Source organism: Crocodylus siamensis, chromosome 5 (genome assembly GCF_052110815.1).
Source record: "Crocodylus siamensis isolate JL-2025a chromosome 5, ASM5211081v1, whole genome shotgun sequence".
NCBI classification, from domain to species: domain Eukaryota; kingdom Metazoa; phylum Chordata; order Crocodylia; family Crocodylidae; genus Crocodylus; species Crocodylus siamensis.
This window is the reverse complement of record NC_143399.1, coordinates 50,546,236-50,563,564: the sequence shown is the minus strand read 5'-3', so window position 1 is coordinate 50,563,564 and position 17,329 is coordinate 50,546,236. Positions and strand designations below refer to the sequence as shown.

Sequence of the window (17,329 nt, the reverse complement as noted above, 5' to 3'; positions counted from 1 at the left end):
AACATGTGGAGCCAAGGCAGTGCAGCCCCAGCTGGCAGGGACCCTCCCTGCACTGGAGCACCTTTGTGTCCCAGCCAGTTCTGTCAGCATCTACACATGCATTGCGGCAGAGTAAATAACTCTGCCATACGATAGTACGCATGTCTGGAAGTACTATCCTATGTCAGAGTAAATTAGTTTACTGTGTTTTAATAGCACCACATGTGTAGATAGTAATGTTTTACCACGAAGTTAATTAGGCAACTCCACAATAAACATCTTGTGTAGACGCAGCCAGTATGTTTTAATGAAAAGGTATTTTTATTGTGCATAAAAGCTACAAAAAACCCTTGCATTTAAAATGTAAAATTTGTCACTACTGAACACTAGGGCTGTGCAAAACGGGCCCTGTTCAATTTGGATTCGGCCAGAAACAGGGACAGTGGTTCGATCTGTTGATTCAGATCACTGTCCCCGATTCAATTCAGCTGAATCCAAATCTGATGACTGAACACTGACATGGCGAATCAGCAATCTGGACACAGGCAGAGCTTTAAAAGTTTTTTCTACATACTTTGAGGTAGCAGCACTGCTCATGATCGCTGCAGTGCTTGGGCACATGGAGCGTCCCCCAGGATGGGGGGGGTGGGATCTCCAGCATGCTTGGCAGCGAACCCAGAGGTGGACCGAAAGTACTTCTGGTCCACTCCCGGGTCCCCCCATGTCCTCCCGGCTCAGTGATCTGCTGCAGGGGGACCCCAGGTGCCCCGCCCCAGACCCAGGAGGCACCAGTCACCGAGCCGAGGTGCCAGAGGGGGGGTTCCCCCAAGCACTCCCTCATGGACCGGGAAGTGAACTGGAAGTGCTTCTGGTCCACTTCCAGGTCTGTTACCTGGCACACTTGAGAGCCCCCTGCGCTCCTGTGGGACGCTGCATCTATCCCAGCGCTGCAACATTCAAAGCCCCTGCTACCTAGAGCTATGTAGAAAAAGCATTTAAAGCTGTATCTACATTGGAATCACCGAATCTGTCTGAATCTCTCCAAATCAATTTGGAGGGTTCCGAATCAATTCGGAGAGGTTAAAGGGTCCTTTGATTCTATTTGGATTCAGAGATTCAGTCACTGAATTGGGCCGAACCTCCACCGAATCAAATCAAGGACTGAAGCTTCACACAGCCCTACTGAACACTATGTAAGCCATGGCAACAAACATAATGGTTTCAGCATCTGTCCAAATAAACGAGCCTTCACACTTCACAGACAATAGTGATTTTCAGTGGTTACTGTTTACATACCAAATAGAAATAACTACTGATGCAGCATGGAAAGAATTAAAAATGCAAACTTCATAACAGGTGTTTACTATTGCCTACTAGAGCTAAAGTGGCAAGCGTTTACAAAGATATTCCCATTTCTAAAAGCTCAACATTTTCTCTAAGTTACCTATACAAGTTCTGTACCTTGAAGTTGACTTGGTTTTTGAATCAAGCCAAACCCCTTTAGTAACTTCTATTTAGTTTGAATGTAAAACTTGCCATTTAAAGTTTGCTAAGCATTTTCCACACCAACAAAGCTATGCAAAGAAATGACTGATGTTTTAAACCTGAAAATAGGCAGAGAAAAAAAACCAACGAATATTAATGCCTTTGTGATGGACTTTTGGAGCCATTTAAAAAGGAAAACTTATAATATTAAGCATAATTCCCAATGTAGATCTCTAACACAGAAGTTGTGCACATGCACACAATCACTTAGTTGATAACCCAGGGGGAAAAAAGGAAAAGACAGCAAGGCTTTTAAGTTGCACCAAAAAAAAGTTGCATCTGTGATATGAACTCTACATTATCAACTGTTGAGAACAAAATGTAAAGGTCCCTTGGAAGTTTGTTAATAGAACTCACAAGCTGAGCAAGCTAAACAACTCTGGACTTTTTTCTTCCCAGCAGTGATTCTACATCCTCTTCTTTTCTAAACCCAACAACTGCTAATAGAGTATTAAAAAAGTCTGCAGTATCAACCAAGTAGAAGTAAGGAAATTACAAGAATTTAGATAATTTTGGAAATTTTTAATGGACAACGTTTCTTATATAGGTACATCCTCATGAGAACTTGATCATCAACTAGAAAGAGTTCATCTGTTCCAGTTCTCTTTTCCCTCCTCCTCAAGTAAAATTATTTGAGGTATTAATTGTTTTTGCAGTAGACTGATATCAAGAAAAAAGTTATTACAGATGAGGAACTAGAATCCAGAGCAATTCAGTTAACTAGGGTGGTTAATTTGGTGGGAGGATCAAAGATTTAAAGTTTTCTTTCTGTTGATAATTAGCTTATAAATAGTGCTGCAGGCGGGATTTTTAAATTCTCTCTCTTGAAGTCAACATAAGTGCGAGTTCAGTGGGCAGACAAGGTTCTTCGGGTAAATCCAATATCTTTTATTTCACCAACTCAAATAGTTGCAAAAATTCATCTTAGCAAGCTTTCCGGTGGTAACAAAGTTAAGCCAATACTGAGTTTATTTTAAAAATCTGCATAATAACCAATTTTTACAAACCATCCATTATGGTTAGCATATCTAAGGTTGCCACAAGCTGAAGGAAAAAAATTATGGAGAAGTCATGGTAATGTTGCAAGCCTCAAAAATGATGTCAAGCTGTAACCAAACTAACTCTGCAGCAATGAGCTTAGCATGAACTCTCTCTTACTTATCTTTGTTTAGATTTTGAGGCATCTTCTAATAAATTTGGTAACTGGCCTCTTAGCTAAGATTTCCTATTTCTTCTTAACCTCCAATACTGCAAAGCCTGAAAGATGTTCCGTTCCACTTTCCCTTCATCCGTCTATGTCATTGCTGACCTTGTACTTATGCCTTCCACACACACATACATATAGTAAGTTAAATGAACCTTTAGCATCCCCTACAGTGTGGCCAGCAATTCCTGGCTCTCTAGCACAATCCTATAAAAGAGCAAGTTTATGCAATAGTTTACCATCTTGTTCACTGATCAGTCAGCATGTAAAAGCATCCTGTTAGGATGTAAATAGTCTGTAAGTAAAATGTCAAGGAAGTAAAATAAACTTCTCATTATTCATGATACTTAAAAAAGTAATGTGTTTTTTCTATTACATTAATAAAAGGGCTGAACCTCAATGAAACTTGCATCCGTTCATCAAAAGGGGAAAATAACCATATCAAGAAATATACTATCCTTTCTACATCGTCAATATTACATACCTGAAGGCAAATAAAAACTGGAAAATTATCCTTTTAAAGCATCTCTTGTGATAAAAACCATAAGAAACAGCTATTTCTTTCCAAGGACTTGCATTGTATAAATGCCTTTTTAGAATGTTATACCTCCACTGATCACTGACTTGGGAGAGAACAGCCAGGACAAAGACACAAAGCTGATAAAGAGCATCAGGAAGCATAATTTTTGTTATTCATCACCATTCAAGTTAAAGATATAAGAAACCCAGCAAACCACTGGATCCATCTGCCTGTCAACAAGATAAAGTCCCTTTGCAAGCCATCTAAGATTAACACTTACTGAGGCAAAACCAAAGAGATTTTTGTAAATCTCCGCAATTTGGCAGGAAAAAGAAATTAATCCCAATTCCGAGAAGTTACCAAAAACATTAGCATTCGCTCTGTAACAGCATTTTCTTCTGTAAAAGTCAGTTCTCTCTGGCACTAACCTGTATGAAGCCAATGGTTCACGAAATTCTACACGACTACTTTTTTTCACATTGCTCTCGAGAGTGGTTGCACGAAGAGGACTACGAGAGGCCTTCTCCTTGCGTGACTTATTTTGACTGGAGGATCTGAAGGCTGAAGCAGAAACAAAGGAATTCTTTAGATACTACCATCTGCAAGAAGGGTAAGTTTATAAGGATGAATGGTTTAGAATGCAATTTTCTCTGAGCTCAATTAACCCACCAGGACATAAGTTAAATGATCACCTTTGCTTCTTCAACAGGTGTTTTAAGCTACAGGGAGAAAGTAGTGAACACTCAAAGCAAATCACTGCACTTGTTCTTTATCTCAAATCTGTAAAAGGATATTTTTAAAAACCTTAACTGAGAATGACTGAACCTAAAAAAGTTATGTTGCTCTGGCTCAAAGATGCAATCCAAAATCAGTTTTCTTGTTATTCTGACCTGTCAGCAGATTATCTGAACCACATAAATCAAGCAAGGCGAACACTATTTTTTGTACGACTACATTTTCATAGTTAGCTTAAGCTCTAAGCCAAAGGTCAGCAATGTTTTTGGCCAGAGTGTCACAACACCCCAACCTTGACCTATGCCTTGACTTGGTGTGCCAGAGGCAGACAACAGGGCAGTCCCATCCTTGTTGCTGGCAGCAGGTGCGGAGACAAGACTGCATTGCCCCAGCACCTTCCCTGCCACACGCCCCGAGGCACGTGTGCACCCACTGCCACCATGGAGCCCAACCAGGGCTCCAAAGCCCAATGCAGTTGTTCGCAGCCTCCCAGCTGCCTGTCACAACCATCCTGGGCTCTGAGCATAGGGTGGGCCATTGGTGCAACCCCAGAATACAAGACATCCCCTTGGTAAGAAGCAGGCCCCCTCAGGCTATCAGCAGTGAGGGGTGGGGCCACCGCCTTAGCCAATCAGGAGCAAGAGGCTGGGCCACCATAAAAATGGCCACCTCCCTCCCTCCTTGGCTGGGAGCCCCGGTCTTCCTGGCTGTGCACTGCCCAAGGTCTAGTCTAGGCACAGCCAATGGAACTGCAAGGGACTGACATGTATTTCCATCAACGAACTGAAAAAGTCAGGTCCTCATTGAGAAATGGACAGGGGACAGAGTTTAAAAACAAGACAGTCTGGTATAAAACAGAATCAATGGCCACCCTATCTGGGCAACTGCTGCCTGCCACAGAGCTCGGTCTGCTTGCAGCAGAACTTGCAGCCTCCCCGCTGCCTGCTGTGAGCAGCTCTAGCTCCATGGCCAGTGGCAGCTGCCCAGGGCCCAGGTTGGCTGTGGTGCGCTGAGCAAAATGGCCTTTGATGCCATGCTCCAAGATGTGTGCCAGGAGTTACCAACCCCTGTTCTAAGCAACAGACATTATATGTCCTTCTGCACTTTTCAATGTCTCCAATGCCAAGATCATCCATCTAAAACTCAAATGTTATAAGGAGTTACCCTAGTGGGCCAGTATTCTCGTTTTGTAAACCTACTAAAATAAAGTTATATTGTTGTTAGTGTCAAGAATTATATATAGTCACTCCAACGTAGCCACACATGTAGTCGTCAACTTGAATGCCACGAGAAGAAGCTAATAGGTTATGCTGAACAATAACTGCCCCACAGCAACTTCCTAGCAAGTTTCAGACGCCACCAGGACATAGGGAGAAGGATGTGTGCATGTGCATACACACAGTGCTATGCTAATGCTATTTAGGTTGGAAGAATGTGTTGTTTCCCTGAATTAATTCACAAATAGAGGAATTAGGGAGGTGGAAGAGAAGAGATTACAAAAATAAATCCGATCCTTCCCAGCTCTACATGGTAATACATACCCTTTCTACTTATTTTCCTGGTAGCATTGGCAGAAGACTTCTTGGCATCCATGACAGAATCAAACACAGCAGTACTGGTGGGAACGACTTCCAATTTGTTCTCAATGTGACGCAGCTAGGATTTCAACATATAAAACAATATTCAATTTCAGTGGTTTGAACAATAAGACTATAGTTTTCTTTCTTGTATTTTCTTTTTAAAAAAAAAAAGAAAAAGCTCTCTCACTTTCAAAACTGGAAAGCTAGATACAAAAACAACTTTAAACTCCAATAGTACAAAACTGATTGATTTTGTGACTTGAAACTACATTTGATTATATTCTTCTATAGATGGAGAGTGAAACAAGATTTCCCATATAAAAATACATCTCCTAATTCAGGGGCGGCCAACCTGAAGCACTGGTGCCACAAATGACACACATAAACTAGGGCATGAAGCAGAAAGCACACCAGCAAATTGGGCAGGCAGCACAGGGAACGAAGCAGAAAGCAGAGCAGGCAGGGGAAAGGGATTGTAGAGGGACTTCAGAAGAATGCAAAGCTAATTTGTGGCACAGCTGCCAAAAAAGTTAGCCCCCACAAATCTAATCCAGCTCTTCAAATTGAAAGGGAAACAGTTTGGGCATAATCAAACCTAGTTACAGAAAATGTAATGCAGCAGCTTGAGTATTCATTTTAAGTTCCCACAGCAGGACAGCATTTTATTGCTTGGCACTAAACATATGCAACCATGGGCAAAATCTAGGATTTCGAAAGGGTAGGCTGGAGGGGAAATGCAAAGAGTGCACTGCATCATCACATACAATAAAAATAAACTAGAAGCTCTACTAATAAGCTATGGGCTAAGGGCAATATTAGTGAACAAAAACAAATATAACTTTATTGGAATGTGCATTAATTTGTTATATCATACAGTATTTATAAAAAACACAACAAACTATACTAAACAATATGTTGTTTCATTAGTCCTGTTGTCATGAAATGTGCATCTCTTTCAGCTCCACAAAACAAAATCAAGCCTTCTTGAGCATCTTGACAGTGCATCCAATGCTTCACTGAAAGTTATTTCAAGGCCTAAGTTAACCTTCATCTGAGTTAACATTTCCACACCTGAGTTAATGTTTCTAGTTAGAGTTAAAAGCAGTCTGCAGGGCTGTGAAATAGAAGCTACATTACCAAGAGCAGCTAACAAGCAGAACAAAGGATAAGTTACTTAGTGGAACAATTTAAAAGGAGAGAGGGTCATTAACACCCATGAAATAGAGAGCTTAGAAGGAATCAGGTAGAATATAATAAGTCATGAAGTCAAGTAACTCCCTCACTGTTGCCTAAATAGAAGTGTTACTGCCATGCCAGATGGCTGATTGTAAATATCAGGTAAAGCAAGAATCAAAGGGGGTGCAACTGCACTTCCGCTGGATCCATTCCTGCATGCAGCAATGAAATAATATATTGGGCTACTGGCTCAAACCCCTGATATGTGAATCCTTTTAGTTAGAAAGGGGACAGACAGTTTCTTCAGAATTACTAGCAGAGCTCTGTGCAACTTACACGAGCAGGAATTCAGAAAATGACTTTCAGAAATGACTAGTAACTTCTAGGACCCAACTTCCACTAAAACTGCAGTAGCCATGAATTGAGTTTAAACCAAAAGAAATAATACTTACAGCAGCTTTAGTTTGAGAAAAAGTATCCCATACTGCAGTTTGATCTCAAAAAACAAAAATAAAAGAATAAAAACAGGTTTCCTATTAGTTCAAACAACACAATGAAACAAAGCATTTTAAAACAGTTTTGCATGGCTCATTGCCAATTTCTTTTAAACAAGGTCATCCCAGCCTGTGAAACTCCTGTTCAGATGAATACAGCCTAATGATAACCTCATCCAAAAAGTGAAGAATATCAAAAGATTTTATCTGACTTTTATTAAATTTGTTTAGTATAGTTTTGAGAGTTCCTTATACTACTTGAAGTTAGCTCTTCCATGTATTTTAAAAATGTATATAAAACCAGTTACACACAAGTTTCTGGGGAGTTTTCTTCTCTCTCTCTTTTTTTAAATAAAGAAACTATGAATATAATGTCAAAGAAGATGCCACCTGGACTATAAGACCACCACATGTGGAAATCCATTTCAAGTGTCAATTTATGTGTTTCAGTTTTGCAGGCCAAACATATGCAAAAAATGTTTCCAGAGGCCCAACAGGTATATAAACTTTACTTACTTCAATCCCATAAACTAAACAGACGAGTCAGCTATTTTCACAAATCTAGTAATGTCGCCAATATTACTGAAACAGTATTTACAAATCCCTTTTTCTACAAAAATATTTTAATCAGCACTAAAAAAAAAAAGATCTGCAATTAATTGCCTGTTACCATACTATCCAAAATCCTCAGTCAGGATAAGAGCCACACTATGCTCTAGCAGAAAGAAGTCAATCTAATTTATGATGTAAACAGCTTGGGGGGAAGTGGGAAGGAAATAAGGGAAATAGCAACAAGAATACATTTACTGAGAAATGGTACCTCAACAACACCTTTTCAGAAGCACTGAAAACCTGCAACTACATTTTATTCATTATATATTTATCAAATCTGAGAACAATCTGACAATACTTTTTTAGAGAACAGTCACAGTCAACTATGAGGCATTCCAATTACCACACTATAGCATATACCTGATTTTGAGAGGCAAGGCATGCTCCTACTACCTGCTACTATTTTTAATTAACCTGTAGTCCTCAAGTTTCTTATACTGCCTAGACCACATTTTAATACAGATTTTGTATAATTTTTAATATAGATCTTTTGCCCTTTGGGGGGAAATAAAGCCTGAAATCAAGAACCCAAATCTATGAAATGCAATTAAAACTATTTGATATTTAAGCACTATCAACAAATGCTCTGCAAATGTGCTCTTCTATAGAAAAGCAAATTAAACACAATATGGTTTTCTCCTTTGATCCCTAGTTGAAAAATTGTATCTACTAATTATATATACAAATTTAACAATACAATATTTCAAATCTTTTTTTCAATAAAATAATGCAACAAAGTAAATCCATACCTCTTACAGAGTCCCTGTTCTGAGAATGCCTTGGATTTTGTAAAGGCACCTCCTTTGATTTGCTGCTCCACATCCTGTCAATTTACCTACAAACAAAAAAAAGCATTCAAGTAAAAATTATTTTTTGTAACAAATGAGAGCAAACATACTTCCTCTCCAGATCACAGGCAATATCATGATCATTATGAAATGAAGAATTATTTTAAAATGCCAGTTTGACAACATTTACAACACCAAAATAACAAGAGTGTCACTGAATGACAACAGGTGACAATGAGAGTCATCAAAAAGACAACAGTAAGCCACAAAAATGAATACAGCTTGTAAGTGTTAAAATAAAAGGTGGGGAGGAGGGACAAGAGTGAACAACTTCTGTTGAAACAGTGATGTTACATGTAAGACTGAATTTTACCAGACAGGGAAGACAGAAAGTCATGGTGCAAGTTCCCTAGCTCTACAACACTGGCTCCCTGTAGAAAGATGGGTACAACTCATTAGTCTATAGTGATAAGCATTCTACCGAGTCTAAAGAAAACACTAAATCAGAGTTTCTCAACCCATGGGCCACGACCCAAGAATATATGAATCACAAACAAACATCTAAAATGGATTCACCTTTAAAAGAGAAAAACATGGGAAACTGTGGCTTTTTCAAGGAGCAGCTTGCACTCCCCCACCCCACAATGCCCCACACACCCACCCCCTGCCCAAAACACTGGGGGCCTGGGGGCAAAGGGCAGTGGGTTGGGAGTGAGGGGCACTGGGTTGGAACTGGCCAATGTTTACAAATGGGTCCTGGTACAAAAAAAAACTTGAGAACCACTACACTAGATAACCCATATGATCAAAGATAAAGGGAGCATATTGAGGGGGGTACAGCATCTTCTTCTAGAGGAATTCTGTAAACCTCTGATGAAAATGCCTAGTGCCCTACCAATGAATGAATGAAGTGAACTAAAACTGACATTGAATACGTCACATTCTTCTTATAGTTTCATAGTTGGTAGGGTCAGAAGAGACCTAAGCAGATCAAGACTGACCCCCTGCCATGGGCAGGAAAGAATTCTGGTGTCAAACGATCTAGTCTCCTTTTGAAGACCCCAGCCCCCAGGGTAGGAGTGAGCACCACTTCCCTTGGAAGTTGGTTCCAGATTCTAGCTGCCCTGACTGTAAAGTAGTGCCTCCTGATATCTAGCCTGAATCTACTCTCAGTCAACTTATGGCCATTATTCCTTGTTACTCCCAGTAGTGCTCAGGAGAACAGAGACTCTCCCATAGCCTGCTGGTCCCCCTTGGCCAGTTTGTAGACAGCCACCAGATCCCCTCTCAGCCTTTCCTTGTGGAGGCTGAACAGGTTCAGGTCCTGTAGCCTCTGCCCGTAGGGCCTGCCTTGCTGCGCCCTGATCATGTGGGTGGTCCTTTGGACCGTCTTGATGCTGGTCACATCCCTCCTGAAGTGCGGCACCCAGAACTGGACACTACTCCAACTGCAGCCTGACCAGTGTTGCACAGAGGGAGAGGATCATCTCCTTGGACCTGCTCGTGATGCATCTGTGGATGCATGACAAGGAGCAGTTAGCCTTCCTGACTGCGTCCCCATATTGGCAGCCCGTGTTCATTTTGGAATCAATGACTCCCAAGATCCTTTTCTGCCTCTGTGCTGATGAGAAGGGAGTTCCCCAACCTGTAGGTCTGCTGCTGATTCTTCCTCCCCAGGTGCAATACCTTACACTTGTCAGTATTGAAACCCATCCTGTTCTCATCTGCCCACCCCTGTAACCTGTCCAGATCTAGTTGCAGTCTGTCCGTCTCCTCCAGCGTGTCCACTTCTCCCCACATCTTAGTGTCATCTGTAAATTTGAACAAGGTGCTTTTCACCCCCTCATCCAAGTTGCTGATGAAGATGTTTAACAATGCGGACCCAAGGACCAAGCCCTGGGGAACCCCACTGCCCACATCCCTCCAGGTCGAAAAAGACCTGTCCACCACTACTCTCTGGGTGTGGCCCTCCAGCCAATTTGCGACCCATTTGACTGTGTAGGTATCAACACCACAGTCGCCTAATTTTTTAATGAGAATGGGGTGAGAGACAGTGTCAAAGGCCTTCCTGAAGTCCAGAAAGACTACATCCATCGCAACACCTACATCTAAGAATTTTGCGATCAGGTCGTAGAAGGCCACCAGGTTGGTCTGACAGGACCTGCCTTGAATGAACCCATGTTTGTTGCCCCTAAGCATGATCTCCCCTGCTGGTCTCTCGCAGATGTGCTCCTGGATAATTTTCTCAAAGAGCTTCCCCTGAACCAAGGTAAAGCTAATGGGCCTGTAGTTTGCTGGGTCCTACTTCCTCCCTTTTTTGAAAATGGGAACCACATTGGCCCTTTTCCAGTCCTCTGGCACCTCACCAGAGCACCATGAGCGCTCGTAAAGCTGTGCCAGGGATCCCACAATGACCCCTGCTATTTCCCTCAGCACCCTGGGGTGGAGATAGTCAGGACCTGCTGATTTGAACATATCTAGTCCCACCAGAAGTTCCATGACTAGGTCCTCACTGACCCCAGGCCTGGCAGCACCTCCCCTGGGAATGTTGAGGATCTCGGGGGCTGCCCCAGTCCCTGCTCAAAAAAATGGAGGTAAAGAAATTGTTAAAGAGGTTAGCTTTGTAGTCTTAAGAAGTAATGGTCTGAAGTTTGAACAAAGTCGAAAGCAAGTAACAATAAGCAATCAATTTCAGAAGGAGGTTTAGAAGTTCCCACATTCAGTAACATCTTTCAAACCAGAGAATCCGGAGAGTCCCCAGAGATATAACATTACCTGGAGGCAGTTTCACTACAGGTCTGCCAGCAGAAACTGAATGTAACCTCCTCCTGGCTAGAAGATATCCTACTGGGCATTAAATCAAAGAGAGATTTGGGACAGGGTAAAAACAGAACCAAGATTTAAGTTGACAGAGGAACAAACTTTCTGAAGGTTCTAAGAGTTAAATTTAACTCTCCAAAGCCAGCAGCCATCCAACCTGAATTACCCAAGACTGACCAAAACACCCTCAACCTGTTTATCGCTGCACGCACAGTGTACCCCCAATCTGTGCACGGGGCAGGGACAGGCTACCCGCTTTGAGCTTGGGCTCCCTGCTCTGCTGCCTTCCCCCTGGGGCCTCCACAGCCCAGCAGGTGGGACCTGGCATAACAGGGCAGAGGAGGGCCAAGTGGGAGAGCTCCTTGCCACTGCAAGTCCTGCACCGCCCTGGCAAAACACCCCCTGCCCACCTGGCAGCAGCAGGGGTGGTTGCATGGAGTTGTGCCCCTCGCTGCTGCTGGGCGGGCAGGGGGTGCCTTGCCATGGCAGCACAGAGCTCCTAGCGGTGGCACTGGGCTTCCCTGCCTAGCCCCACCATGCTGGGTCCCACCTGCTGAGCCATGGAGGCCCTGGGGGAGGGCAGCAGGCTGGGGAGCCCAAACCCACAGCGAGCAGCCTGCCCTCCCATGGACTCCACTCTGGCTGCGCCACCTTCTGGGGAGGAGGAGCCAGGCTCCATACTCCACAGGCGGCATCTGGGGCTCATCCCCCTGCTTCCTGCAGCAGCACCTAAGGACCTAGGTCCCGCAGCCCTGGCAGATGGGGCACCCTCTGGCAGGGCTGGGGAGGCTGTCGGTGGAGAGTTAGGGGCACCAGCAGGGGTGTGGAGGCTGTGGCTTGGGAGTGAGAGGCCTGTACCTGTGTCCTGGTGAGTGAAGGAGGAGGGGGACCTCGGATTTTCCATGATAAAAAACCCAAAATCAAATACCAACATTTACAAGCACTTAGAATTTATATTGTTAAAGTGATTGAGGGACTGGTAGGCTTCCCAACTGTTTTAACATTGTAAATATATCAATAAAACATTGTGCTCAACTGATACAGATACAGTGGCATTTCATTTTAATTGCGGATTTGGGAGGGTTTAAAAAAATCAGAGAATCTGCAATTTTTAAAAACAGAGAAAACCAGGATCCCTGATAATCATGTATGCCATAGGTTGCCAACCTGTAGCTTGAGTGCAAAATGTGGTACAGGAAACCTCTGTATGTGGCATGCAGCAGATCAGAGATGGGGTAGGATGGGGCAGGCAGCAAGCACAGTGGCAGACAGGCCAGGGAGCAGAATGCAGAGCAGTAGATCAAGCACAGGAAGGGGATTGGAGTGGCTCCTGAGGAGGGTAAAGGGTTTAATGTATGACCCCCACTGATGTATGCATTTTTAAATCCTTTTATAAACAGCAGATTAAAACAAAATCTTTGAAATTGTTACTTGTGCTTTACATTTTCAACTGCAGATGATTGCTAATAATTAAGGACATGACAACACTGAGTATAGAAGTACACCTCGGCCTCTGGATTACTGCTCCTAGTGTCTGCAATAAGAGACAGATGTGCCTAGCTCCTTCGATAAAAGTGGTTCTCAACCTTTTTCGTACTGGGACCCATTTGTCAAGATCAATGACTTGTCCCAACCCATACCCCCCTGGCCCTGCTAGTACCCAACCCACAATCCCCTGCCCCCTTCCCAGGGCCTGTTAGCACCCCTGAAACCCAAGCCACAGCCCCCTGGCCTTGCTGGCACCTCTCACCCCCAAGCCACAGTGCCCTGGTCCTGCTGGTGCCCCTCACCACAAGCCACAGCTCCCTGCCCATGCTGGTGCCCCTCACTCCCAATCCGAGTCCCCTGTTCCACTCCCCCCAGCCCTGTTGAAGGGGGCCCCCCCAACTGCTTCTATCCTGCTCGAGCCAGAGCACAAACAGCAAGTGCAGGCCCCTGCATATACGGGCTCCAGCCCAGGCATGCAGCTCCCCACTGTGAAGGGCTGCCCCTGCCTCCTTCTCTGGCTGACTGGCCAGGTGCCTTATCATCCCCTGCCCACCCCAGCCACCGTCCTCAGCATCAGCAGGCTGGCGTGCACAGAAACACACACACATCCCCAGCCCTCTGGACAGTCCCCTGGACCTCCATCCTCCTCCCCATACTTACCTGTATCCAGCAGCTGGGGCTGTTTATGACCCAGTCTCACTCTATGCTGGCCACGTGCATCTGCATGTGCAGACACACATGCACCCGCTGCCTCCACTCATCCTAAGCAGCCGCTTGCAGGCTGGAACACTGCTAGCCTGCAAGGGGAAACCTGTGCTTTCACAGGTTTTTCTGGGGACCTGCTTGCAACCCTTTCAAATACTCTTGCGACTCACGGGTTGAGAAACTCTGCTCTATAACACCAGTGTTCTTCTCTGCCTTTCAGTACGCTGTTTTCGTCAGTTTTGCTTCTGCTTATGAAGATCTGAAGAGCAATGCAACTAACTAGTTACGTTAATCTCATGTTACTGCTGTCTGAGAAAAGCATCCTGGAATCAGGGACACTGAAGATATCTATGGATCCAGGACATTACCAATGCATTATTTCATTATGCATAAAAAGTAACCTTCACAACACAATGATTTTCAAGCTGTCAACAGTGATACTGATGGGCTCCTCTGGTTTATGGGAATGAGCATCATGACAACTTTTCTGTTGTTTCAACTCACCGTAAGCAGAGGACCTAACCCTATAAAAGCAAGATCAATATATCAATACCCTGCCTGCTCAAAATGACGCAGAAAGTCAGAGCAGAAGTGTAATGCTGCATATATATGCCTGCAAGCCAAAATACAGCTGTTATGTCTACTTTAAGACTTACCACCCAGGAAAGCATCAACTGAATACTAATATTTGACATGAACAAAAATTAGGAAATATTTTATAGAATAGCTTGACACACTAAAAACTTTAAACAAATACTGTGCCGATATGCATACATATGTCAAAATTCCAGAATACTATCAGGACAATAGGGATTCTAAAAATAAAGTTCTGGAAAGACTTCTTAGGAAAAGCAATAGAAATTTCTTTATGTACAACTAAATGCTCTATGTCAATTTATTTTCTAGACATATTTAATATGATAGAATTTTACTCGTAAAATCAGGCCTTGTTTTCAGTAAAGGTATATGAGAGAAAAATTATGCCACCAAATGCGCACACAAACAGATATGCAAGGAAATCCCCAACATATGTATGCCCACACAAAATGATAAAAACTTACTTTCCTAGTTCTGTGGGTATTTAATAAAGGATTTGAATATAAATATCAATTTTTTCAAGAGCTCTACAAATTGATAAATATCAGTTTTGCAATGATCTGTAAGCATAGCAATATACATCTGAAATCCTCCTGGAAAAAAAAAAAAAAAAAAAAAATCAAGCTGATCTTGGAAGCTAATTAAGTGGGAAGGTGTCTCCTTGCCACAAGGAGTTATTATGTTACCATTACAATGATGTGTCATTTTAATTATTAAAATCAGACATCAAATTTATAAAACCTAATAAGGAAATTTATCAGAAAAAGCTATAGGCAGTCTAACACTCTATTAATATTTAATATAACTTAAGAATATCCTTATTGGTAATAAGAATATTTAAGGCCACTTGGAAACTGCTTAGATCAGGTACAGTAGAAGACAGTTCCACAGATATCCACAGTTAGTGGTATCCAAGATAGAAGTGCAGAACATTATTAGCTTTTTCATAGTTGAACAAAGCACACAAAAAAAAGACGACACCCCTAATGTATGCAAAATATGTAAGAAAATCAAATGACAGAAATAAGACCTATAAAACCTGATGACTTGTCTCGTTTTAGAGCAGAGGTGGGCAAAATGCAGCCCAGGGGCCGGATGCGGCCCTCCGCCATTCTATCCAGCCCACGGGGCCCCTAAAATTTTAAAAAATTAGTATTAATCTGCCCTGGGCTGCCTGTCATGCGGCCCTCAATGGCTTGCCAAAACTAAGTAAACAGCCCTCTGCCCAAAATAATTGCCAGACTCTGTTTTAGAGTCTGAACTTTTCAGAGTCTGAATTGTGGAAATAAGTGCCACCACTGTTTAGTTCCAACAAAAAGAAGAGAGAAAATACTTAAATATATTGCCCATCAAGGAAAATATGAAATAGCAAATGATGGGAAAATTATCCAGCAGCTTTACACAGTTTTTGTACTGGGAATTCACCTTTTTCAGACTAGTAGATGTCACGTAAGTTTTCCAAGGTGAGGACTAATTGTAGAATATGAGACCAAATTAGGGTGTGTATACCTGGATGTCCAAACAAAACTCACCTCCTGTTTGGAAACCACGTGACTGCCTATGATGATTATTGGCCACCAGCAAGCAGCTCCACTCCCTATATGCTGAATCTGATACTGATCATCAGAGAGAAGCAGCTCAGCAGAGAAGTTACTGGCCAATCACAAGAAGCTGGACAAGAACTGAAATGCTCACTTTGTAAACAAGAGATCCTGCTATAGCAGGGGTGGGCAATTATTTCAGGTGGAGGGCCACTTACCCAGTTCTGGCAGGCTATCGAGGGCCACATGGGTAGCCCCACCCCTTGAAAGGTGCCCCGCACCCTGGTCACCATCTTGGCACCAACGTCCCAATGTCTTGGGACCAATGTCCCAGGACCAGCACCGGTGGGATCCAAAGTGCAGCACAGCCTGGCAGGGATCTGTGGAATCAGGCTGGGCTTCACCAGCAGGGAGAGGGGAGAGCTGGCCCAGCTCCATAGAGCCCCTGCCAGCTGGGACCCCATGCTCTTGCCAACCTGCTCTGGGCCCCACCAGTACTGGTCCCAGGAGTCGGGGGAGGGGGAAGATGAGGGCGGAGGAGACGATGAACTACCAGGCCCAGCAACAGCCAGCGAGCCCAGACCAATGGTCAAAAGGGAGAAACAGGTAAGTGATGGGGGACGGGGCATTGCTGAGACTAGGGGGTCAGTGGGCACAACCTTTGGAGGCCTCAAATGCCTCTACACGAATGCTCAAAGTATGGGGAAGAAGCAGGAGGAACTTGCCCTCCTCCTAGCTGTCACCAGCCCTGACATAGTGGGGATCACAGAAACGTGGTGGGACTCATCGCATGACTGGGCGGTGAGTGTCAAGGGCTATAGGCTATACAGGAGGGACAGGATAGGAAGGAAAGGTGGAGGAGTAGCACTCTACATCAAGGAGGAATATACTTCCTCGTCAATTAGCAATGGGGTAGAGGGGGGGCACTGAGGTGCTCTGGGTTAGAGTAAAAGGCAGCCCAGGGGATAGAGACTTAACGGTGGGAGTCTACTATAGACCTCCCAACCAGGGAGAAGAGCTCAACCAGGAATTCTTAGGTCAGCTCACAGAGGCAGTGAGGGCTAAGGATGTGGTCATCATGGGGGACCTGAACTTCCCAGACATCTGCTGGGAAGAGCAGTCAGCCAAGTCTGATCGCTCACGTCGGTTCTTAGCCAGAGTGCAGGACCTCCATCTAACCCAGGAGGTGCACAGCCCCACCAGGGGAGATGCCTTGTTGGACCTGGTGCTGGCCACGGGTGATGACCTGGTGAGGGGGCTGCGGGTGATGGGCCACCTGGGAGACAGTGATCATCGCTTGCTGGAATTCACCATCCAGCGTAAGGTGGCAAAGGGCTGCAGCAAGGCAACAGCCCTAGACTTTAGGAGGGCTGACTTCAACAAGCTAAGGAGGATCGTTGGGGAAGCGCTGAGGACCCAGAGGGGAAGGGAGCCAGATGTCCAAGGTGAGTGGTTGCTCCTTAAGGAGACGATCCTCCATGCCCAAAGGGAGGTAATCCCAACAAGGGTCAAAGGGAGCAGGAGGGCACATAAACCCCCATGGCT

At 44.0% G+C, this 17,329-nt stretch overlaps 1 protein-coding gene across 7 annotated transcripts in view; it reads right to left on the bottom strand.

The window, feature by feature from the left end:
• CEP350 (centrosomal protein 350) overlaps positions 1-17,329 on the bottom strand; it is a 116,175-nt gene that overhangs the window by 81,024 nt on the left and 17,822 nt on the right. For 6 of the 7 annotated variants that reach the window (XM_090047668.1, XM_090047667.1, XM_090047671.1 and 3 more), the window contains exons 2-5: positions 8,595-8,680; positions 7,192-7,235; positions 5,525-5,639; positions 3,677-3,809 (exon numbers count right to left, since the gene is read on the bottom strand). In XM_090047668.1, the coding sequence (XP_089903794.1) occupies positions 3,677-3,809; positions 5,525-5,639; positions 7,192-7,235; positions 8,595-8,667 (365 nt within the window). In that variant the 5' untranslated portion in view covers positions 8,668-8,680. The remainder of the gene's footprint in view (positions 1-3,676; positions 3,810-5,524; positions 5,640-7,191; positions 7,236-8,594; positions 8,681-17,329) is intronic. The other variant, XM_090047673.1, reaches the window with a different exon arrangement.